The sequence below is a fragment of the Crocodylus siamensis genome, chromosome 1 (assembly GCF_052110815.1).
Source record: "Crocodylus siamensis isolate JL-2025a chromosome 1, ASM5211081v1, whole genome shotgun sequence".
Lineage (NCBI taxonomy): Eukaryota > Metazoa > Chordata > Crocodylia > Crocodylidae > Crocodylus > Crocodylus siamensis.
This window is the reverse complement of record NC_143395.1, coordinates 124,561,080-124,586,477: the sequence shown is the minus strand read 5'-3', so window position 1 is coordinate 124,586,477 and position 25,398 is coordinate 124,561,080. Positions and strand designations below refer to the sequence as shown.

Below are 25,398 nucleotides of genomic sequence, written 5' to 3'. Positions count from 1 at the left end.
GAAACTGAGGATTTTACAACTGAAGTAGGGCTTGAGTTGTGTTGCACCATTTGTTATTTATTGCACACATTGAACAAAACAATAGCTGCTTACTAAGTTCCATCTGTCCCATGCACTGAATGAAGCCTGCGTCCCATAGAAACAAATGTGTTATTAATGTAATTAAGGTCTGCATTATAATGAATATGCACCTAAAGAGGGTCAAATTAAGGTTGCAGTCGGCCTTAAATTCTGGCACTACCCAACTATTGAATGCTTGACTTTGTGAGCAATATAATACCCTTAAAATTATTTTGGGTCTAACTTTAAAGTTTCAAATGCTGTCTTTTTTTTTTTGTAATGGTCTCTATAAGTAATGTTATTTGAGTTTTATCTTTTGTTCTTGCATCTTTAACCAATATAAAATTCCCCTTCAAACATCTGCTTTTAAAAGGAGAAAGTTGTGCACGCAAAGGACAACTAACCACAGCTAGTCTTTTTTACCAATAAAAGCAGCAACATAGCATATGTTGAGAAAATGCCATTGAAATGCTGCACCTTACCGTTTCATAAAACTGTGCCTGCTGCTCCAGGTAGAGGCGGATCACACTATTGTAGTCATAAATCCGGTTACTATGGAAGTGATTCATCTCAGCTGTAATCAAACCCAGGACACCAATTAGCTCAGAAAAATGCTCATTGACAAGAACAAGTTTCACTCCATTTGGATTACCAATTGTTTGAAAAATTCAGCACTCAACCCAATTGCTACCATTATTTTAGAGGTAATACTGCTTCCTACTCCTCTAGTGATTTTTCCAAAGTAGTTTTCCAAACATATTAAGCCTCTCACTAGGTAAAAAGCATACATAGGAGAGCTAGCATTAAAATGCAGGCATTTCTGGTGAGCTGATGCTTCTGTAGCAGTACACAGCAGCCCACCAGTTCAGTAAAGGAAGCAAAAAAAGTATCCATTTTAAAAATGCTATTCAAAATGCAACTGCTTGATCTGGAATTTGACCAGGATGTTGGCGTTAATAGTTATCATTTTAAGAGTCAAAATTAGCCATTTTTATTAATTAGTTCATATGCTACACCAGAGTTACTCAATGCTCCACAGAAACACTAAGGGTTTTTTTTGTTTTTTTGGGGTGTTTTTTTTTGGGGGGGGGGGGGGGGACGGGACGGACGGACTGGACTCAGAAGGAATAATGTCACCAACTCCTCCACACCTTTGCAATATCTTAGTGTTTCTTGATCTCCCATTCAACTATAGACCATGGCTGACTATTATTTAGCTTGCAATATCTTATTGGATCACAGAACAAGGAAATCTAGCTTGTCCGAGCTGTTATATAGAAAACAGTTTCTTCAGAATGCTGCTGGAAGAAGAGGGAAGATTTGGTATCCTAAGGTCCCCTTTTATTTCCCCCACCCCTAACCACTTTTGTTATTTCTTAAAGCCCAACTGTGCATAATTTCCTTCTGGTCAACATACTGACAGAAGTTCCCTTTGTTAACTGTCAGTGCTCACTCTCAGGATTGGAGTCTGACACTGCCCTGGCCAAGCACATACTTAACTCTAAGCACATGAGTAATCCCAGTGAAGCCAAGGAGTGGTGCACAGCCCTAAGTGCCTGATACTTTGCTGGACTGGACCCTAAATGAACAAGTTAGGAATCCAAGGCTGGAACTCCTTCCTATGCCTCTGGAGCCCAAACATTCAAAAAATAAAACAAGATGGAAACTCAGTTGATATGAAGGGTTGATCCAGGATGCATGTTTAAATACTTCCTGGAACCTGGGTCCTAATGCATCCTATTTTATAATCCTTCCCTTTCCTCTGCTTCAGTAAAAAGATCTCCTCCATTTTATTTCCAGAGGTAAAACAGCAACTTTTCTAAAAAAAGATATGGGTCAGAATGAAACTAAGAAGCATCTTTGTCTAGCTTTGCCCAGAGGCTGGGGGAAGATGGGAAGTCTGAAAGTACTCCAGACAGAACTGAACTTTAACCATCCATTAAGGGAGTGGATCATTTTTTTAAAATACAAAATTGGTTGCATCCTTAAGTCTTCTTAAGATTCCATATTCAGTTACTAGTATTATGGTATTCTAACACTATAAACTTAAGAATTATGTGCATCTCCCCCATCCCCCTTCAGCAGGGAATTTCCCCAAAATTCTTCTACACAAAAAGCCCCTACTATTTCTGTTCTTTGAAACGAAAAGGCAGATTTGCCAAAATTGTACTATTTTGCTTATCCACGCTTGTATTTCAGTATTAACTAAAGCATCATTTGCTTTTTATCATACTCAAATTCTCACCACCAGGCAGATGAGGAACATTACTGAGGAGCACATTTTTCTAGCAAGAGCCTCAAAGAATTGCTCTCACCCTGTGGGTAGGGCATCTAGCTTGGGTTCAGGGGAGTTGGGTTCTGTCTCTAGCTCAGTCTCTGACCTGCAGTGACCCTAAAAAAAAAAAAATATATCACTCCTCGACTATGCTTCCATTTCCTTTTCCTCCCTTTTATAGAGAGTGGAATCTTACCTCCTTTGTAAAAATGTTTTAATACTGAGGAAGAGTATTTTATGACTAGGTTTTTTGGTTTGTTTTTTTTTTTAAATATAATAATGAATACAGCATAAGTATTTCCTTAAAAAAAATCTCTGAAGATTATTTTAGCCTTTCAAAGTCTGAAGTGAGGTGACAAATTTTACCTTGTAGTGCATAAGCCATAGTGCTTACACGCTTCACCATGTTCTGTTTGTCTTGTGGTGTGATTTTACTGGTCGCGACTAATTTGTCACTTTCCTTCACTTTTTCTATTACTCCCTGTTAAAATAAAAATGCAACTGCTGTGAGGTTCACATTAGTCAAAAAAATTCAAACAAGTTATGCTAGGAGAGCGCATAAGCTTGTTTGTCATGTAAAGACAGATTCTGCTTTCCAATATATTTTTTTCCCCTCAAAATGGATTGTTTCATGTTTAATTATACCAACAGCTGACAGGGGATGACATGAGCACAGACTGGTTTCGAAGCAGACAGCACAAACACACTAGAAGTAGTTTCGATACAGAGTTGAAAAGGCAAAAAGACAAAGCTTAAGAAAAGGGAACTGTAAGAGGAACACATCTGAATGCCTCAAACTTTCAAATGCTTTTAGGACCTGTAACTTGTGTTCTACAGCATTTGTTAAAAGGCCCATGACATTCAAACTATTTCAAGAAACATCTCTCAAGAGGCCCATTTACCATGATATTTGCATAGCCCTTGACTTTGATAAAAATAGAGGTCGAGTTTCACATCACAACTTTTATAAGTTTGTTATAAATTTTCCATGTATAGAATCTAATAATTGGAGGGTTGTCTTAAATTTGCAACCCCTCCCCACTACTGTGGCAGGGCAAAGAGCAGTAAGGGAGTAAGGTGGCAGGGGAGAGTCTAGTGGCCTGGCCTCCCTCCGAGTGCCTGTCCCCTTCCCCCCTGAACCCAACCATTACCACCCCTCCTCCTGCTTGCCCCCCACCCCCAGTGCTTGCCACTTACCTTCTGGCTCTGGCCAGCACCAAGCTCACTCTAGGCCAGAGCACAGAACACTTCTGCCTGTCCCAACCCAGCCATGCCAAAGCTGCTAACACCGCACTGTACCCTGGGCCACAGGGTGATCAGGGGCGGGGGGGAGGGATAGCAAGACACAGTAGGGAGAGGGGGGTGGAGGGCAGAGGCCATTAGGGGGCAGCAGCTGTACCTCCCGCTCTTGCCTTGTACTCAAATCCAAGATGAGGGGCACCCCACACACCTCCTGTTAAAGTGGGAAAAACCCCTTGTCTTGGTTTTGAGTAAATTGGGTAATAGCCATTTTTCTAAGCTAAAAAATATTAAATTCTCCCCATCATAGGAGGTTCACATATTTAAAAGATTCTCTTGCCATTTTCATACAAAACTCCCAATATTACTGACAATAGAGGTTTGGTCAAATTATATCTCTGACTGAAGGAAAATGTATTGATTCTACACCCCTACCCTAATATCCCCTCAACTTCCTTTATTAAAAAAGAAAAGTACCTTGTGAGCTCCTATAATGTCAGGAAAGCAACCAAGAAAGCCTTTGTATTCATGATTTGTTTCCATCAGAAAATGGAGATCCTTCCTTGGCTAATAGAGGAAATATAGCATGTGTTAACAAAGAATCATACATTACCAATTAAATAGAAATTTATGTGCATTGAACAAAAGCTGGTTTTTGTAAGGAGAATGTCACATATAGAAAAAAATGAAAAAGTTTCAACAATGTTTTCTCTATTTAAAAGCAAGTTATTGCTCAAAGGAAAGGTTGTTGGTTTAAGGTAACAAAAAAGTAAGAGTTTGTTAATTAAAAAAATACCATTAACATTACATTTTTAGTGAAAATATTTATGTTAGCATTAAGGTGAAGATCTTTCCATTTTAGACATGCAAGAATACAATCAGGGAACATAAGTACAGGTTTCTAATCGAATCTAGAGAGAGCATCAAGATGACACATTAAATACCACATTTTAAATGCTTTGGCTCCATATTTTGCTTTTTATTCACTATTGCAGCTTTTTCTTTCTAAGTCTCACGGAGAGGTTTTCAACCCCTGCAGTGACACAAGTAGCAATCTAATTTTTTGTTTCTCCTAAAGCAGCACAAAGGGTGATTTTTGTTTTGCAGATGCACACAAAGCATGCAACACATCTGACCAGCTACTCGCTACAAAAAGGTCAGGTTTTTGGAAAACGGCTACTTTCTAATATAAGAAATTTGGAAAAAAGACAAGGTTCTTCGGGTAAACGTGATATCGTCTGTAAGATGCACTGCAGTCTAGAAATCAAATATAATAGTCATCAGGTGCTAGCTAAACAAAGCTAATTTTAAGTTTGAGTAATTACATTTTCAGTGGGAGACAGTGGACAGTGACATCAGAGAGTCATCTTTCAGAGAATTCGGAAAGCTTAGTTCAATCTCTTGAAGGACAGCATGCAAACTGAGATTCAAAGGGAATTTCTTTCTATCACTATTTCTCTATCCAATATATGGTAGGGAAGATATACCATTTAAAATGTTATTTAATGACTTTTACAATTAAGAAAAACAGTTATTGCAAACTACTTATGTACATAAAATGTTAAATAATTCCACAAGAAAAATCAGAGGAGAATAAAAGTACGTAAATTAATTATAAGTTGACAGAGTATGCAGATCAGTCCATGATACTATATTAGATTATTTATACCTGTTCTGCCACAAGATTGGCAATTTCTTCATACGTTTTTCCTGCTTCTGTTATTGCCTCATTGAGATCAGATTCTCCTAAACATAAAATTTGAAGTGTTTAAATTAAATTGAAGTCATTAAGCTGAAGAATCAAAAGCATTAACTAATTTAAAAGTTTCACTGTTCTAAAACAATAAAAACTTGTGTGTTGTAACTGGTTATTTGTAAATAGCTAATAATTATATAAAAGAAAAAAGGTAAAAGCATTACTGAACTGTGGTATACAACTCAGAAAAGGGGATGCCTTCAAATAACTTGTAGAAGTAAATGCCTATACGATTAAACGCTATTCTATATCACAGATTAGTAGCTACAATATCCAGTACTTTGAGTTAATAAAAATATTAAACAAACACATTTTAAAAGTAATTACTGCCCTTAAAAAGCAAAGACGAGGATTGTCAGAGGACTGGTTAAGGCAAGCTTGCAGGAACAGGGAAAGATCTGAAGACAGGGAAGATTAAAGCCAGGAGAGAGAGGTTTTATTTATTTATTTATTTTTAATTAAACCTGCATGTTATATACTTCATGAATAATACTTTTGATAGTCTTGATTATCAGTACTGCAAACCCCAAACATTCCAAGTCATAAAAGTTATACCCACACTCAAAAACTCACTACAACATATTGGATTGTTTTATGCTTTGTCATCCGATTTCTAAGCATTTAGGGAACACTTCAGTTGTATTTTAAAGTTTTCAATCATGAGAACTAGGAAACTACTTTAAAAAATGTAAAAAGAATTTTTCGCAAGTCACATGCCTCCAGGAGTCAAGGTTTTAAGAGGAAAAAAGATGAGATGCTGTGAGAGCTGGTAACACTGAACTACTAGCATTGTAGCACTAGATGCTAGGGTGTTTACATACATGCTGGGAGGGGTGGGTTAATTAGAGCAGCTCTGAGAGCTGTTCTAATTAAAGTGCCTAGAGCATCACATGCATCAGTGTCCTTGCACAGTAAACAGGTGGTGGGGGCACTTTAAGCTAAAGATTGTTGAACGAGCTTTAGTTACAGTACCCTCACTGCCACTTTTCAGTGCAGGGACGCTGGACATGCATGAAGCTGGAGTGTAGCATAATTACCACCCTCTAGCAGACTCTATTAAAATTGAGTCTGCTCCGATGCACTGCAATTCCAGCGTGTTGGAGCAGCCTCAATGCATATGCATAGGTGCCCTATAGCACTATGCTGTACACTGAAGCAGAAAGTTGTAATCATGGAATTCTCTTGTTTAGACATTTTATGTTTGTTCCTGAAAAATGCTCAACAGTTTTTCATCCTGGAACTAGCTTGTTCAGGTTTTTTGACCAGTTGGGGAAAAGATTTTCTGGACCATGACATGATAGGCTTCAAGTATTGGAAAAGGAAAGAAACAGGGACAGGGTGCGTTTCTGATTAAAAAGACTTAATTGTTTTTCGTCCTCACAGAAGACCCTTACAATATTGTTATAGGTATAATTAAGTCAATAGGCTTACATCTTCATATATCTTATAATCTTCATCTTCTAAAGAGCCTATTTACTTGCTATCAGTCAAATTATTATGCATTTCAAGGAGTTTAATATCTGGCAACTGAAGAAATCTGTGTATAATGATAACTAATTTAAAATGTAACTGTTACTGTTTCTCATTTGTGAGCTGCTCTGCACCTGGGACAAAGGCCGCATCCAATGTGTGTGGATGTTTGGTTCCCCAGGGACATCTAGCACCAGTGCACCTTGTGCCACCGCTAGCTGTCCCCTATGCCATGTGTGCATTGGTGCACAGCAAGTTACCCCAGGTGGGATAGGGGAGGCTGGGGTCAGGACTGGGCTGGCACCAGGAGCCTTACCTGGGGGACTCCCAGGGCGGCAGTAACAGCAATGCTGCCGCGCAGAGCCTGGCTGGCAGCAGTGTGGTTCCAGCCATCCAGACTCCAGCTTCAGGTGGTGCACACTGCTGCCGTGTGTGCCACACCACTTTTTTTCTCCATGGGATTATCCAGAGTCCAGAAAGCCCCATGCTGCTCCCTCACAGTATGGAGAACAATGAAATATGCAGTATGTGGTGCTGCAGAACTGTCTGCGGCGCCACATACCACACAGCCATGTTTATCTGGATGCGGCCAAAGATTAAGAAAAGTACACTGAAGTCAAGGTACATCCTAAAGAAAATAGGAATGTGACAGAGTAATTTTATTGCATTTCACTGGAAATGTGCAGACTTTTTCCAGTTTCAGAAAACTGAAGAGCTCCTGGATACACTGCAAGAGTCAGAAGCAGAACAACATCTTAATGTCAACATTCAGCATGATGCTTTAAAAAAGTCCTTTTTTCTCCTAATTTTGAAATAATTTACTATTGTATTTTCTGCCTGCCCAGTAATGGAATGAAAATCTTTATGATGGTTTTCTTTCCAAGTTAAAAGAAAAAACCACACACAACCCACAAACAACAAAATGCCTTGTCAATTCAGAAATACTCTCAGATATTGAAACCATTTCTCGATGGTTCAGGAGGGAAATTTCCTGTCTTTCCCTTAAGAATTTTAGTTTTCCAGGGACAGTCTCTTGACTTTAAACAACTCACTATGGGACAAGATGGGGAACTGATGAATTAGAGTAGGAAGTCTGCTACCGTGGAAAAATCTAGTACAAGACAACTGATTTCCAGAATGCCCACAGTGCATCTTCCCATTTTTATCAGAGAAGGGAGCTAATTCACCTTCATGGGCTGGAGCACACCAGAACTACAGGGCGGAGGTGCACCATCCTAGCCCACTCCCTCACTGGGGAATCAGGCTGTAAAAGAAGGACAGCACAGGTGTGGTCGGAAGAGAATTAACCATCATCCATATCAATGCAGGCAGTTGAGGGTGAGGGGAGGAAGGAGGCACATGACAAATTGATGCAGGTGTTGCTCCCAGTGACAGGATGGTATACACAAGCAATTAGAAATATTTCTCGTTTCATTTTTTGGGCAAAATTACTTAAAATAAAGCAAAATATAGAGAACATCCTGTAGCCTTCCCTTGAAAGAGTGGGCACTAGAGAGGGCGAAAACGTATACAATACCACCCCACCTTTCTTAAGTTAAACACACTGAAGAGCCAATTGTCAACACAAAGTACTAGGCAGGTGTTTGGACAGGCATTTAGTCCATACGGATAGGACAGTAGTCACATTTGGTATAAAAATTTAATAGAATCGTAGAAGTAGGGTCGGACGGGACCTTGTTGATCTTCAAGTCCGACCCCCTGCCTGGGCAGGAGAAAAACTGGGCTCAAATGATCCCAGCTAGGTAGGCATCAAGCCTCCTCTTAAAGACCCCCAGGGTAGGAGCCAGCACCACTTCCCTTGGAAGTTGGTTCCAGATCCTAGCCGCCCTAACTGTGAAGTAGTTCTTATGGATGTCTAATCTAAACCTACTCTCCAACAACTTGTGGCCATTATTCCTTGTTATGCCAGTGGGCACTAGGGGAAACAAGCTCTCTCCCAAACCCTTCTGGTCCCCCCTAGTGAGTTTACAGACGGTCACCAGGTTCCCCCTCAGCCTTCTCTGGTGAAGGCTGAACAGGTTCAGGTCCCGCAGTCTCTCACTGTAGGGTCTGCCCTGTTGTCCCCGGATCATGCGAGTGGCCCTCCTCTGGACCCTCTCCATGTTGTCCACATCCCTCCTGAAGTGGGGCACACAGAACTGGACACAGTACTCCAGCTATGGCCTGACCACCTCCCTGGCTCTGCTTGAGATGCACCTGTGGATGCATGACAAGGTCTAGTTAGCCCTGCCAACCGTGACCTCGCATTGTCGGCCCATGTTCATCTTGGAGTCAATAATGACTCCAATATCCCTTTCTGCCTCTGTGCTCTCAAGAAAGGAGTTTCCCCTCTTATAAGTGTGCTGTTGGTTACTACTGTCCTAGTGCAGCACCCTGCACTTGTCAGTGTTGAAGCGCATCCTGTCCAGGTCTTGCTGCAGTCTTTCCCTTCCTACTAGCGTGCTCACCTCACCCCAAATTTTGGTATCAGCAGCAAATTTAAACAGGTTGCTTTTCACTCTGTCGTCCAAATTGCTGATAAAGAGATTGAACAGCACAGGCCCAAGGACCAAGCCCTGGGGGACTCTGCTGCCCATTTCTCCCCAGGTTGAATATGACCCATCCACCACCACTCTCCAAGTGCAACCCTTCAGCCAATCTGCAATCCATCTCACTGTGTAGGCATCAGAGCCACAGTCACCCAATTTTTTAATGAGGATGGGGTGGGAGACAGTGTCAAAGGCCTTGCTGAAGTCCAGAAAGACTACATCCACAGCAACACCTGCATCCAAGGCTTTTGTGACCTGATCATAAAAGGCAATCAGGTTGGTCTGACATGATCTACCCCTAATGAAACCATGCTGGTTGCCCCTGAGCAACATGTCTGAGGCCAGCTCATTGCAGATGTGCTCCATGATGATCTTCTCAAAGAGTTTCCCTAGGATTGAGGTAAGACTGACAGGCCTATAGTTGCCCGGGTCCTCCCTCCTCTCTTTTTTAAAGATGGGGACCATGTTAGCCATCTTCCAATCATCTGGCACCTGGCCCTAGCACCATGAGCACTCGTAAAGCCGTGCCAAGGGCCCTGCAATAACTCCTGCTAGCTCCCTCAATACCCTGGGGTGGAGAGCATCTGGACCCGCTGATTTGAACATGTCCAGTCCCTCCAGCCACAGCCACTCAGATTTTCCAGGTCTAGATAGGAGCTTGCTCCACTTTTGACATTGCAGAAAAAGAGATGCTACTTTAAGGTTTCTGGTACTCCCTATACATTTGACAAGGAACAGCATTTCCAGGAGTACTCTGGAACCTCCTGATGTCTGCTTTGGACAGAAGTTTGGGTGTTTAAAGGGAGAGATTCTTGAAGTGGATCAGGGAGTTTGTAAGACCATAACCTTTTCAAAAAACTCTGGAATAAATGTGTGTCCACTAAAAGCTAGAAGATGTTCTTTCTGGCCCTTGAAGACCTCCTATACATGCTTGGAACTAACAGTTAATTCACAAGGATTTCCTTTTCTAGTACTTAATCTAGTAAATTAGAGCACATAATCCTTCAGGACTGGCATAGCCGTGGTGGGCATGAGTTTCTGGACATTCTAGGCTAAAAGCTACTAGGAATCAGAATGTAAGATGTCCTTTCTGTAGTGTGAATGCAGGCTATCAGAGAAAGCAGGTCATGTGGGCTAACATTGGTTTACCATTTTCAGTGGGCGAGAGTGAAGAGACAACTGTCTGGACTGGTGGACACACAATGGTGCTCCAAGTTTGAAAGCAGGTGGCTAGTTCAGAAGGTTATAAGCAGAACCAAAACTATCCTCATTATTTTGACAGCAGTGACAGAATGCAGGAACATCTCATGACTTACTTGCATTACTTAGTTGACATTTCACACTGCACTTAGCAGGCTGGTAGTCCATTTAGGGGAGAAAGTATTTGTACTTGGCTCCATTTGAAATCAAACTTCTGGTAGAATTTAGGGTGAACTGTAGGAATGAGGCACTGAACCATAAAATGGGCCAACACCAAAAGATAAATTTACTTGAGTAGAGAACTTTAGAAGGACAGGTGGCCTACACATTCAAACTGAGTTCTCTACCAAGTTTTCCCTTATGTTTAGTCAACAGTGAGCCAAATCATGTATTGAGTGGTAGGGCAATGCAATCATTATCCTTTAATTGCATGGTCAGAAGCCATTTAACCCCACACTAAGCTCCAATTAAAGCTTGGTTGTTAGGGAGGGAAGGAGGCAAAACCATGCCAAAGAGGATTCAACACCCTCTTTCTAATATTAAAAAGTGAATACATTTGCAGGCTGTGGCTTTAAATCAATTCATGCGTCTGTCTTGATTCTTCTGCAGGGCCTGCTCCATAGCAGCCACCAGATAAGATCAAGTTAACAATGGACAAAGCACCATAATCAGTAGTGATGAAGTTGTGTATGTTGATTGCTTTAAGTAACTTTTCTCTTTTTCTGGGAACTGGACTGTGAAGCAAAGAATCTCATATTTCTTAATTAAAAAAAAAAAAAAAGTCTATTGTGCTAAGTGTATTGACAAGTAAAATATATAGGAGCAAGGATAGAGGATCACCACTAGAAGGAAGCTATTTCTTTTAGCAAGACACTAGGGTGCAACTATGTCCAACTAGGAGAGCAAAGGGGGATAGTTCTACCTAGTTGCTATTTACCATGGTCTATTTTTCATACCATTTGAAGATATTGGAACTCAAACTGCAGGTTTCCTTCATAAGGTTGATCTGCAAGTTTGCATCCTAGCTTTCTAAGCCACATTGTTTTCATTTTACCCTGGTAAAAGAATATGCATGATATAGTTACCGAAGTCAAATGTCAGTCCCTTCCCAAGAACTCTTGCTACTGGCTTTGTTTGGTTCCAAGAAGGATTTGTATGCCTCCAACCCTATAGACAGCGCAAGGCTACACTGTAATTTTTCTCCTTTTGGCTCTCATACCAAATTCCAGGTTTTTAGACAGATATCTTAAGAAGAGTATGATTGTTACTTATTTAAAAGTATAATTAATACACAAAGAAAAAAACCTAAACCATGGGAACATAAATACAGAAAAAACAAACTAACACACAAGCTTATAGGAGGATACAATGCAAGGGACCAATTAGCTGCAAGCAAATTATAAATCCCAGCTAGAATAACATTACTAAAAATTCAGCAAGTATGAAACACCAGTCAATAAAAAGAACGGAGAAAAAAAAAACAGAAATTCTTTGAAAAGAAGTTCAGTGGGAAAACAATCAAGATATTAAAACATTCAAATTCATTTTGAGACAAAGTCTTAAAAAAATTTCAACATTATTTTTCCCTGAATCCTTAAACCAAAAACAAACAAGGAATAGACAGGTCTTTTCCCATACTGGTGAATCTTTTCTATAAGTCTTTGCTTAAGAAAACACTGGAAGAGTTAGTGTGGCCAATAATCCTGTTCAACTACCTTGAAAAGTGGGTGATACAGCAGTGGTTTATCACTCACTTTTTTTAGGCTGATGTCTTTAAGATAATTATCAATGTATGCACAGACAAGTAAACCTTGACCATGATAGCCAGCCTATTAGAAACACAGTAAAATTAAATTTAATTTGGTCTCAAATACTGACTTTTCAGGATAAAGTACAAAAAAACCCACTAAAAGAAAACCTCCCAATTTATTCTTTCATGCATATGAAATTCTCTCTCATTCCCATGCTTAGACATGACAAATTCCATTTACAGATAGCTAGATAGGGCTCTTGAAATAATATCCCAAAATCAGGGAAACAGGGATTGGTAACTAACAAAATGTTTTTGAATTTCACTGCATTTTTCTGACAGGATAGGTTTTTACATCCATTTACTTTTAATGTGCCATACAAGTATGGGTCATCCCAGAAACGCTACAGTAGGCTGCAAGGTCAATAACCAGGTTATATATTAATATTAAAATCAGATTTCTGCCATAAAATACTTCACACTGAAAAAAGTAATTAAAATATATCAGTATGAAGTCTTGTTTCCATACTTTACATTACTTAATGCACCGTTTGAAATGAGGGGTATCAGAAATTAAGCAAAATGTTTAAAATGTCTTTTAAATTAAGAGCTCAAAATGATAATAAATAATAGTATTTTGTATAATTAAGAGTTCTTTAAAATATTTTATAACACCAAAACAAAGTGCAAATGAAGGTAAAAATACCTTGATAGCCACTGGTGCTGAAAACCAGTGCCAGGCTCTGCAAGGCTTTTCCTATCTTCTGATATTCCTTAGGTAATGCTGAACAAAGGGGGGAAAAAAAATAAAAGTTGCTCAAAGCTTCAGAATAATTGTAACATTCTCATTATATGATAACCATTCAAACAAACTTTTTTTGGGGGAAAAAATCTAGCATTTGCCATGTGCAAATTTATGATTAGTAGCTGAAACCAGCCTAAATAAACTAAAATGGTAACTATTTGTGTCTTGCTGAATTTTTAGTTAGTTTAGAAATGTTTCAATTCTATCCACTAACAGTAGTAGTGCACATCCAGACCTAAATACAACCAATCAAAAAGTCAAGATAACCTTAAATTATGTTGTACATATGCAATTATACTTTAAAATGTGGCAACTGTATATGACAATGCGCATACATACATGCACAAGTGTGTACACACACGTATGTAAAAAACACACTTGTGCCTATTGTGTCTTAGATTAACATCTGTATTGCACATTTCCATAATTTTTACAGCTTTTAAATCACCCTAGTCTCATCAGGGTTTTTACATTTAAACACTGAAAGTAGAAAATAAATCAAAATATTCTGGGAAAACAAGCTATGAGGCAAATAAAGTGTGCTTGTATCTGAGTATATAGTTTGGTGACAGTATATAGATACACACATCTCATCAAATATTTATGCAGAAATAACTTCTTTATAATCAAGTTAATTTCCACAATAAACCTCAGCTTTTAAGTTTTGAACTGTACACAATTCATGTACTAGCCCCACACACTTGAAGTATTTTTTTCAAATAATTTTTTATAGCAAAGAGCACAGAAGATTTGTTTTTCATTTTTAAACATCTGCATTTGGGGAATGTATTGTCTGGGCAGAAGAGAAACCAGGTGATTGCTTTGGTAATTTGCAGACAGTCCTGGGAAGAAGTCTTCTGCCATCACACAATGGGTCTCTTAGCATCCTCAAGTTAACTTCTTCGGTAAAGTCCTTGCCAACAAATTATTTAATGCATTCTGGTTTGGGTTTTATTTACAGTGATTAGTATTTCTTATGTGATGGATACCATGTCAGACACTATGCCTCTGCTGTTTCCCATTAATTCAAACATATCTCCTCTTAATTTAGCACTCTAATGTCAGAGGCAGCTTCACTACAGAAAATTTCTTGTTTCTTCTTTCACTTATATTTCCAGCATTTTTAATCACTGTCAAATATTATGAAAGTCAATACATCAAACACACACACAAACAGGGCTCAGAAAATACATGAAAAGAAACTCCCAATTCCTGTGGTACTCAAGATCTCCAAGACCAAATCTGGTCTAAATTACACTACAAGCATGCAAAATGCTTAATCTTAATTGTATTATTACTGCATGGTGTCACTGCAGGCAAATCTATTTGCATACATTCAAATATTTGGATTTTTTTTTATTTTAGCCTCAGCCTCTTGTTTTGGGGAATGGTGCAACATCTGTGTAATGCATCTGACCTTAAATTACTGATATGAACTCCCAGCATGAACAGCTAGTGATTAAGTTCAACTTCAACCCAACGTCCTCAAACATTGCTCATGGACAAGATGTCCATATAGTTAACCTTTATGGACTTTTTGGAAGAATCTGTATTATTCTATGTTATGATCAATCAAAACAAAGAGAAAGATGCAAAATTTCCTGAAGGAAAATGGATTTTCCTGACTAATGGATTTACTTGAATTTTGAGAACTGTATTCTCCACCCCGTAAGCATAAAGTGCTGTACATCTGGAGATAAGAAATTGAATTCCTGTTTTGCATGAAACAACCTTTTGCTTTAAATGCAAACCATTAACTTAGCCTTAATTATAATGGAGGTGTTGATCACAACTCTGTTTTATCAGACCAATTATTTAGAAAAAACCACTAAAAGGGGCACAGGACAACTTCTCCCTGCTCAACACTTCCCAGTGTCATTTCCCATGGAAATGTAGGCCATGTGGAATTAAAAAGACCTGAAGATGTGAGATAAAGCATCTTATTTAGGATTAGATCTTTTCAATCTTACTGGCAAAGGGATGGTGTCCCCCTCTTCTATGTAAGAGATGAAGAGGTACACTTGAGAGGCTGTTTTAATAACAGTAAGGATGGGACAGAAAGGTTTTTTTGTTTTGTTTTTTAAATGGAGTGATTCTTGCTTATGTATGGGTATGAAAGTCCCATGCAATCGCAACTACAGAGACTGAACTTGCAGGCATTTAGGTCAGAGGGGTTTTCCTGCCTAAAAGTGAAGAATTATTAGATTAAGTTGAAGTAGTAACTGACTAATACTCCATATTTGGGTCAATAGGTTGGGTACCAAAATGCCCTGTGGGAGTAGAAAGCCAATAAAGTCAGATAATAGTTTAAAAATATGGGGAGGTTTATTCTTGGCTGATAGGTCTTTGGTACAAGGTAGGCAGGCAGTGCAGCCTGCACTAGGAGGTCCTCATTACAGTGCTGAGCTGTGGCACCATTTCTTTTTAGCCAAATTTTGAGTGACCAGAATTCCTGATGCTAGAAATGTAAGGCTCAAGTAGAGACAAAAGACCGGCATGAAATTTGCACCCCAAGTTCTCTGTGGAGAGTGAAACTGGACAAGAAAAATAACACAATTGGGGTAAGGCATAAATAAGGATCAAGACTTTACACTTTTGGCTATTTATTTCAGCTTTAAATCAGTTTAACTGGTACACGAGCATCTTGATCCGTGAATAGTAAAGTGTCCATCTACAGACTTGATCAACCTTTTTTCCCTTTGTTTACATTACCAAAAACCTAGTTGAAGGACAACTTCAACTGAGACAGATGGTCCAGCAATGACTCTAGTTGGTAGTTCAGAATAATATAAAAGATATTGGTGGATGAAGAACAATTACTTTCTCAGTTGGGGTAAGAAAGCTGTTGGCTTTACCTTTTGGGGCACTGAATACTTAACTAAATAATGTTTCAGTGTAGGTTAGAATTCTCTCAGACTCTGTAAATTTAAAATGTGCTTATTTGACATACAAATGGAAAAAAACTCTTCCTGCACAGAAAGGTGAATCTAAATTTGTAGAATTTCCAAGTAACACTCACGTCCAGTACAACGCTTCCAGTGTTCTTGTCCCACCGTCAGCAACTCTTTAACTCCGTCATCCATGGATTTGGTGAACCTACCAACTGCATCACATTTCTGTTCTCTGTGAAGTATAAATACACTTCTATTACAGACAGACAAAGGGTGGTTCAAGCTTACTACAGTCAGGATTTAGTGATTCTCCATCTCATTTTTTGAAACAAATGCCCAATTTCTTAAATTTTACAATGTTCAACTACAAGTAAAACTTCACAGAAAAAAAACTGAGGGGGAAAAAAATCCAGCCTCCATTGATATGAATGGGTTCAGAATGTCAATCTAGGTGCTCACTCAATCCTTCACACTGTAAAATCCTGCTACTTTCCTTCCTTTAACACGTCTGAAATTGGACTAGCATACTTGATACATTAAGGGCGCGTCTACACAAGCCACTTTGCTGCGCAAGCTAATTTGCAGCCTGGTAAAATGTCACCATGTACACATACACAGCGATTAAGGTACAGTAGACTAAATTTACTGCGCTGCCAGACAGTCGAGTCAGATACAAGTGGTACCCAGCAGCACAGTAAATTACTGTGCTTAAACACACGTAGGATGGGTGACATCGGGATTAGTTTACTTTGGCTCAAATTGAGCTGTTGTATATCCAGTCACATTAACTGCATGTGTAAATACACCCTAGAACAGGTAACAAAAGATTTAAGGAGCTAATGCATGGCATTATCTCTTTGACAACAATATTTTGTCAGAAAAGAATGCTATTCTCTGATGCCGTGTGTTTTAAGTTTCATAAAAGAGGGACCCTCCTAGTACTAACTAAGCATTTTCTTTCCTTTTTCAAAAGTTAAACATAAATAAAAATTAGAATGCTGGGTTTTTGGTTGTAGCTGTGTTTGTCTAAGGACATAGTCAGGCAAGGTTCTTTGGGTAGATGCGATATCTTTTATTTGATCAACTGAGTAGTTGGAAAAAAGTTCCATGGCATGGGGAACCTCTGCTGTTCTGAGACTCCAAGGAATGAGAGAAGCTAAAAGTGTGATAGGATGTCAATGAGAATGTAAATAGGTAGAAATTCAGAAGACAAAAGGTAAAGCAGGAAAGGTGGGGGTGGGGAAGCAGGGGAGAAAAAAAGCCAAAAGGTGAGTGGGGAGACTCTACAGTAGTAGTAATTGAAGGAAAAAAGAGGCTGTCAGTTGTGAAAAAGGAAATAGCTGGAAATTGGGAAGACAAAGGGCAGAAAAGAAGGGGAGGGGAGGAAAGCGGAAAGAGGAAAGTGAAAAGTATGAGGTCAGGTCTGGCCAGGTACCTCATGAATCAGATGCCAGGCAGGCTGTAGCAGGTCATAAATCAAATATCTATATTGATTGAGTCCATGATTTTTGTATCTGGTAGATTTATGAAGTGAAATTCATAGGCTAGCATACGAGAGGTGTTCTGTAAGTTCCCTTTGAGGATTAGAACCGAGAGATTGGAGGAGGAGTAATTGTCTTGTGAGAAATGTGACCCCACAGGTAGCTGAGTACTCTCGTCTTTTTGGTGTGTGTTCATTCTGCTGAGCAGTTGTTTGGTTTCTCCTATATATTTTCCATCGGGACATCTGGTGCGCTGGATGAGATGTATAACATTTATGGAGGTTCAGGTACAAGATCCAGGAATGGTGATGGTTCTGTGGTGGAGTATAGTAACTGTGGGGGTGGTGAAGATGTATTGGCAGGTTTTATATTTCTTGTCCCAGCATAGTCTGGATCCATTAGGTATGGCTTGGGCCATAGGGAGTTTGCTTCTGGTGATGAGGTTAGCGAGGTCTGGTGCTTGTTTAAAGGCTAGGGAGGGTGGTTCTGGAAAAATCTCTTTCAGAATGAGGTTGTCTTCTAGTATGGGTTGCAATTGTTTGAGGATTTTCCATGTAGGTTCCAGGGAAGGATGGTATGTCATAACTAATGGTGTGCAATTTGTGGGGATTTTCTTTTTGTATTGCTGCAAATCTCCATGTAAAGCTATAGGACAGTCCTCCAGCATCGCAGGGTGCTTTGCTCTGTCCTTCCCCTAGGAGATGATGCGTCACTTGCTGGACTCTACTGCTCCATCTGACCAGGGAGCAGAACATTTCCTGAAGCAGTGTGAGACTATGAAAGGGGTGACAGGCTCACCATCAGCAGTCCGGGTCAACCAATCAGGGCTCCCCCGGGCAGTCCTGGCATCTGTCTCTAAGCTGACTGAGGGAGTCTGCAGAGCAGACTGTGATGTGTGCTGCATAGCATCCACACTGTGAATTGTCTGCTCTTCAAAGGCTCAGCACTTGAATGTCTGTTCAGGTGTCTCCAGGTAAGCTTTTCTATCAGGAAAATAAATCTGGGAGACGTCTCCCAGATTGTTGTCATATTGAATGTAATAGTTTGAATGGTTGTAATAAATACCCATTAGTTGGTTTAGAAAAAAAGGCAAGATTCATCTTCTTATCTAGGCTCATTGCTTACTTTTGCCTACGTTTTTGGATTTTATCTTCAGAGGTCTTTAACAAAGTTAACCTAAAAATGACCCTTAAGCAAACATTCCGAGAGATCAAAACCTGCGGGCTTTTGAAAGGGGGCTGGGAAGAGAGGTCACCGCAGTGGTGTGGAAAATCTCCAAAGAGCAAGAACACACACTGACCACCCAGCAAAAATCTGTTAAGTAAGATCTGAGCCCATATTTGGGAGCAGTGACAGATTTGGGTAGGAGGGGCCCATGACGGCAACTTACCCAATAAAAACTGTAACCTGCAGTCCCAATTTGGAGGTAACCTCACTTATAGAACACTGAAGGAAGAATCACAAGTGTAGGCTGGATCAGACTGATCCCCTGAATCACCCTCTCCGTGAACAAGAACTCTCATTCATGCTGAAGCCTAGGAGCGCCCGAGTGGGACCGAAGGAAGGGGACTCATTCCGATCACTGCTGAGACCAACCCTAAAAACCGTAACTAAAGAATGAAAGTATATCTGGGGATTTGGTTTCTCAGAATTCTAGGATTGTGAGCATTTGGTGTACTGGATGAAACATATAACATTTCTGGATGTGCAGGTGTAAGATCCAGGAATGGTGATGGTTCTGTTGTGGGGTATAGTAACTGTGGGGATGGTGAAGATGTATTGGCAGGTTTTATATTTCTTGTCCCGGCATGGTCCGGATCCATTAGGTGTGGTTCGGGTTATAGGGAGTTCACTTCTGGTGATGAGGTTAGTGAGGTTTCTGTCCTCTGTCTTCCTAGTTTTCAGGTATTTCCTTTTCCAAAGACAGCCTCTTTTCTGCCTTCAATTACTATTACTGTAGAGTCTCCCTGACTTGCCTTTAGCTTTTTTCCACCCCTTGCTTTTTGCCCACTCCCTTCCCTGCTTTACCTTTTGTTTTCCAAATTTCTACCCATTTACATTCTCACTGACATCCTGTCATACTTTTAGCATCTCTCATTCCTTGGAGTCTCTGCAGCTGCCTGGCCCCAGGCCAGGCTGCCAGGGAAGCAAGCACCAGGCCAGGGCCCAATCCTTTTGCTCAGATGGGCAAGTGTAGGGCACACAGGGTCAGGAGTGTGTGCACTGGTCTCCACCTGTACTGCAGGGCTGGGGCAGAGGGGGTTGGGAGCGAGCAAGTTCATGGGAATCAGTGACAGCCTGGTGGTGGCCTTGGGGCCAGCACCTGCAGGGTCCAGAGCAGGATGGCAGAAGCCTGGGGCACAGCCAGCTGGGCTCTATGGAGCTGGGCTGTACTGTGCCAACAGAGAGAGAGAGGGAAGCTGCCCCACTCTGGGCCCCGCAGGTGCTGGCCCCAGGACACGGGCGCTGGCTCCCGCTTGCTCCCAGCCCCATGGCCAGGTGGGGGCCAGTGTGTGCAGCCCTGACCCCATGTACCCTGTGCTCGTCTGTCTGGGTGAAAGAATGCTGGCTGTTGCTGGCTTCCACATGTCTACTTGCTCCCAGCTGCCTGTCTGGACCATGGGACTCAGCAGGAGCTGGCCCAGCCCTGAGGACTGAGGCAATCACTTGTGGTCCTCCCCTACCTCCCTGCTCTTACCTGAATTTCTCACACTAGCACAGCCACTAACTGCCTCAGTTCCAGACCAGAAGCTTCTGCTAGGGGGCAGGGGCATGCTGTGGCTTCCCCTGGGTCCTATGCCCCTGACAGGAGTATTAATTTTTAAATTTTTCTAGGGGCCCCACAGGCCAGACTGAATGGCTTGGCAGGCTGGATCTGGCCTGTGGGCCATATTTTGCCCACCCCTGCACTAAATGCTCAAGAACAGGCCTCATCCAAAAACGGATGCAGTATGCTACTGCTATTCTAAAAACTTCTCATTCAGGCTATGAGTAGATATTCCATTTATCTCATTTTATCACAGGACAAAGTGTGATTGTTCTCATATCCATGTCTGTTGTCTCAGGATAAATCCTAAAGATTTACAAGGTAAGTACTAACAGTTTATCTAGGGGCATTACAAAATGGCCATGCCAGGATTGCATCACTGAATCAATGGCAAAAAAGTGGCAGTTCATTCAGCCACTCATTAACTCTTGATTAGAAGGGCGATGTGCATACACACCAATCCCAGAATATTTTTGTTCTGGGACAAACACAGGCACAACTGGCCTAAGACAACTGAAATGTCTACTCCTAGCCACAGCCGCATCAAGTCATTCGCATACATTTATCAATTCTAGAAGACACCATGAAAAACCCTCATGTTCTCCAGATTATAGTAGGATGTGGGGAAAAAAATAATTAAAAGGTCAGCCATTCCATATTATTCCTTCCTTTTAATTGGCATATTATTTTAAAAGAAAACTGGGAAGCAAATCTGGTTAATCAACCTATAAAGCGTTAAGGACAAGAAATACCAGTGACACACAGAAAAAGTGCAGTGTGCAGGCAGTATTCATTATTAGTTACTAACATTTTAATGATTTTTTTAAAAACAGGTAATCTAGGACAGGCTTGTCCAACATATGGCCTGCGGGCCACCACATGGCCTGCTAAGCCATTTTCTGTGTCTCACGGTGCTGCAATGGGAACCCCTTGTCCCTCCCCCAACCCCTCAGCAGCTTTCTAATGGCTGCTGAAAGGCTGAGAAAGGGACAAGGTTCCCACACACACGTCAGTTTGACATTGCCGATGCAGTGCGGCTCCTCCCCCCCCCCCCCCTCATTTCACTGTGTCCCTTCCTCACTCCACCCCTCCCCTCCTCATTTGCAAGGGGCGCAGATGCCGGCTCGGAGGTACGCTGCAGCCGGTTCTGAGCAAGGTGCTGCTGCTGCAGCTGTCAAGGCAGGAAGCCGGTACTGCTCCCACCTCCCCACATCCCCCCGTGCCGGCAGACATCATGCTGGGGGTGGCGAGTTGCGGGCCCCAGGGAGGGAGGGACCCCTTGCCGCTTGGGCTCGGGCTGCCCTGGGGGAGAGGTGGCAGGGGGGTGTCCCTGTACATCCCGCACCCCCCCTGTAGAGTCCCCACGTCTCCCTGACTGCTGAGCCCAGGTGTGCAGGTGTGGAAGCATCCTTGAGGCTGCCAGGTGGCAGGGAGGACATGGCAGTGTCAGGCGGCACCCCTTGACCCCTGCACCCCCAGGTTGCAGCTGTACAAGTGCCCGCTCCTGCCAGCCCACTGGGCAATAAGAAGTTCATGATCCAGCCCCACGTTCAAAAAGGTTGGACACCCTTGATCCAGGACCAGTCTTTTTTCATTTGTAGAAAATCTGTGTTGGCCCTGCCCTTTAGGATGACTCACAGCCTGAATTAAGCCCGATTTTTCTATCATAACATACTTTTTAAAATGATTTCTGCCCAGGATTATTTGTCATCTTTGATAAGATCAAAAAAACAAACCAACTTTGGAATAATTCTGTATTGGCATATTGAAGAATATAATATTTTATTTAAAATAATGTTGGCAGGTTTTATCTCCACTACTCTGTCAGTGCCCAACAACTCCAATTCAAGGTTGCTGCAAGCGGCAGTTTTCAGGATCTGCATTCAGCCTTATCTTGTGTATTCAGATCTCTATGCACCATCCTCTTGGGTGCACACAGACATATAGCTCCCAGCTGTAACTGAGAATGCTTGCAAGAAGTGTTCCGACTTATAACGATCCCCTGGACCAAACAGAAGTTCACTGCTGGTTCCAGGGGGGAGAGGAATCTAGCTGCTGGCTGCTAGCCTGCAGTCATTTTTTCCTGGCAACACCCCTTCCTCCCTGTGAGGCTGCAAAGTTTTCAGAATGGGAAGAGGGAAAGAGTAGAGGGAGCTCATTCTAAGCATTCCCCTGCCCACGCTGGAGGGGGATGGGTGAACTGGAGCCTCCCTACCTTGGGAGTATGGGTGCTTCCATTCACCCACCCCACCCTTTGGCTAAAACACTCCCACACCAAACTCCCTCAGCTTCCTTTCCTACCTCTGAAAACAGCAACAGGCTAGCAGGTCATCAAGTCCGACCCCCTGCCATGGCAGGAAAGAGTACTGGGGTCAAACGACCCCAGCAAGGTGTTCATCTAGCCTCCTCTTAAAGACCCCCAGGGTAGGAGCCAGCACCACTTCTCTTGGAAGTTGGTTCCAGATCCTAGCCGGCCTGACCGTGAAGTAGCGCCTCCTGATCTCATGCAATAAGGGTTCAGATTTTCACCCAGTTGGCCATTTTTTAAGCAGTTTGAAGCTGTGCGCTTGTGTTTGGTCATGGCTATAGACCGCTTTCTGTGGCCAGATTGAGTAATAGTTGTCACTTCTGTCTGCACCCTTTGTGTCAAATTTTACCACATTTTGAAAGGCCTCCACTTAATCATTTTCAGCTACTTCAAACTAAAATAGTTTTCTTGTCATAAAACTCATTCAGGTGAAATGACAAGTTTTTCTCTGATGTCAGCAACATGCAAGTGTTTTTTTTGTTTTAATAGATCTCAGTAGCTTTTCATTAATTAAAAATAATTTGTCGGTGTCACTGCTGACATGCAATATCAATTTGAGAAAAGGGAACACCACCTTACATTTCTATCATGTCCAAGTCAGGAGCTTCTGGTTCCATAGTAGAGAATACCATAAGTCCTACAATCTCATCTTTTTCTGCTTTCCTCTTTCCAGTTTTCCATTCCTTGGGAAAAGAAAAAAAAGCATGCATGACAAGGCATTTTGTGTAACCTTGTATCCCTAGTGAAGCTTGATTGTGTTCTACACTTAGAATATGTATACTTGCAATGGCCCATATCCTAAAAACCTCTGAATGAAAATCACCCCACTAATGTAAATCTGTGACTTTAATGAGGACAGGACTTTACAAGATGGTAAATATATGATCTTCATTTTCTAGAAGATGGTACTAACCTGAAAATAAAAAAACCATTGTGGAATATAAACAAATAGATTCAAAACAGAAATTAGTTTTCTTATTACTGGTGTCAAATGATTTGCATATGTATTTACTATTTTTCTTTTAAAAATTACATTCCAATTGTATTACTTCTATTTGATACCAGTGAATTGCCATAATAAAAAATGGTTAAGAGATTCAAATGATTTAGTTAAAAAAAATTCCCAGCTGATCATTTTAAGCAGTAGGAATAGCAGCAGGAAATTAGTCAATTTCCAAGCTAAAGTTTTAGCAAGTTAAAGGCCAAAAGAGTCACGAGAACGCCCATTCAGATTTTGGCACCAGAAACCAATGACCAGTTTGGATGCAAACTGCAAAAAAACTGTTCTGGCTTTTCACCAACTGTGATAAATTATATTTTACTTATGTACTCCATTAAGCTTTTATTTCTCATTTATACGTTCAATTTTGTTTGTTTGTTTTTTTAAAAGGGTGCCAGTTATATAGGGTTAATTGCAGTATGTCTATCAAGAGATTGCCAGAATGATACCAGTTCTAAGACCTCTGCAACAAATATGGCTGCTCTATTTGTTGGAGATAAACAGCTGTGTTAAAAGAAGAGTCCAGAATAATTACAAGAACTGTTAATTTTCCAATTCCAAACAAGTCTACATTGGGACACCACCATCTTTCTACTTAGGACAGATGGTAATAAAGTTTCAGGTGACAAGCTTAATCTCAGGTAAAAGCAGTGAACCAAATCTACCAAACCTATAGCAATTTACAGCTCAATTACTGCCTGCTGGAGGGCAGACAGAAATCAATACATTTTATGAGTAGGATGCAAAATTTAGCTCCCATCTACCATTATGCACAATAAACAGTCCCCCCATGTTTTGACTGGGTTTTCTACCTTCTCATCCCGGAAATTAAGGAACTGCTGAAAAACTTCACTTTCTGAAACAACTGGATGACGACACATCCTACTCATCCAAGCCTGGAGCCTCTCCATGCGCATTTTGATAAATTCTTCTTCAAAACGCCCTGCAATAAACTGAATAATAACTACTATGTTGCCACTTTAGAAGTATCCACAATTATCTTTAAAAATGAGAGGCTCTCTTCTACTGAGTTTGATGGATTATAAAATGGATGAAGTTACCTTAATGTAACAACTGTATCTTAAGAAATGAATGAACTTTAGAAAGTGGGAAATATGAAGTACTGGTAGGTAAAATTACTAGTTTTAAAATAATGACCAGGTAACATTTTTATTAAATCATTTTTGTATCACTCTGAAAAGTGAATGACATGTTTAAAAATGAAAGACCAAGGCAAAAAGAAACACTACCAAAATACATTTTTAAGTGGGAGATACAGACTAGAAAGGAAGAATATACAGGAATAGGAGGGTTTGATATTCGCAAAGTGACAGCTTTTGTAACTATAGAAACTGAAACTATGATGTTTCAAAGCTGATAAATTGATAGAATGCAAGAAACACTGTTTCTATCACTATGTATTAAAAGTGACCTCTTTTGTTAAAACTAAAAGAGAAGGTCTTATGTTCAAAATTGGAAAAAAGCTTTCTTCGTTATCAAATCTGAAGAATCCAACACAGTACGTAATGAAAAGGATATATTTGAAATGGATAATACATTGTGACAGCACATTACCCTCTTCAATTCTCATACAAGTATAGATGGCAGGCAGACTTTGAAGGCGTTGAAGTCTTTTTAAAGTACACCTGCCCCACAATTACTGTAGCAGCCTGGGAACCCACACAAAACTAAAACAAGCAATATTAAAAAAAAAAAAAAAAAACAACAAAAACCCCCGAGGTAAAGAATCTATACATACACAAGTAAGAAATAGGAGAAATATCTACGCTACTAATTGACTAGAAGTCACGAAGACTTAAAGAGAGGTTTCATGATTAGAATGTTTT

The 25,398-nt window shown here is 40.7% G+C and overlaps 1 protein-coding gene across 1 annotated transcript in view; it reads right to left on the bottom strand.

Moving 5' to 3' along the window:
- SNX9 (sorting nexin 9) overlaps positions 1 to 25,398 on the bottom strand; it is a 97,860-nt gene that overhangs the window by 9,913 nt on the left and 62,549 nt on the right. Inside the window, exons 10-17 of the mRNA XM_090042018.1 lie at positions 24,364 to 24,494; positions 23,131 to 23,234; positions 16,124 to 16,227; positions 13,006 to 13,083; positions 5,244 to 5,320; positions 4,052 to 4,141; positions 2,702 to 2,816; positions 543 to 634 (exon numbers count right to left, since the gene is read on the bottom strand). Coding sequence (XP_089898144.1) covers positions 543 to 634; positions 2,702 to 2,816; positions 4,052 to 4,141; positions 5,244 to 5,320; positions 13,006 to 13,083; positions 16,124 to 16,227; positions 23,131 to 23,234; positions 24,364 to 24,494 — 791 coding nt within the window. The remainder of the gene's footprint in view (positions 1 to 542; positions 635 to 2,701; positions 2,817 to 4,051; positions 4,142 to 5,243; positions 5,321 to 13,005; positions 13,084 to 16,123; positions 16,228 to 23,130; positions 23,235 to 24,363; positions 24,495 to 25,398) is intronic.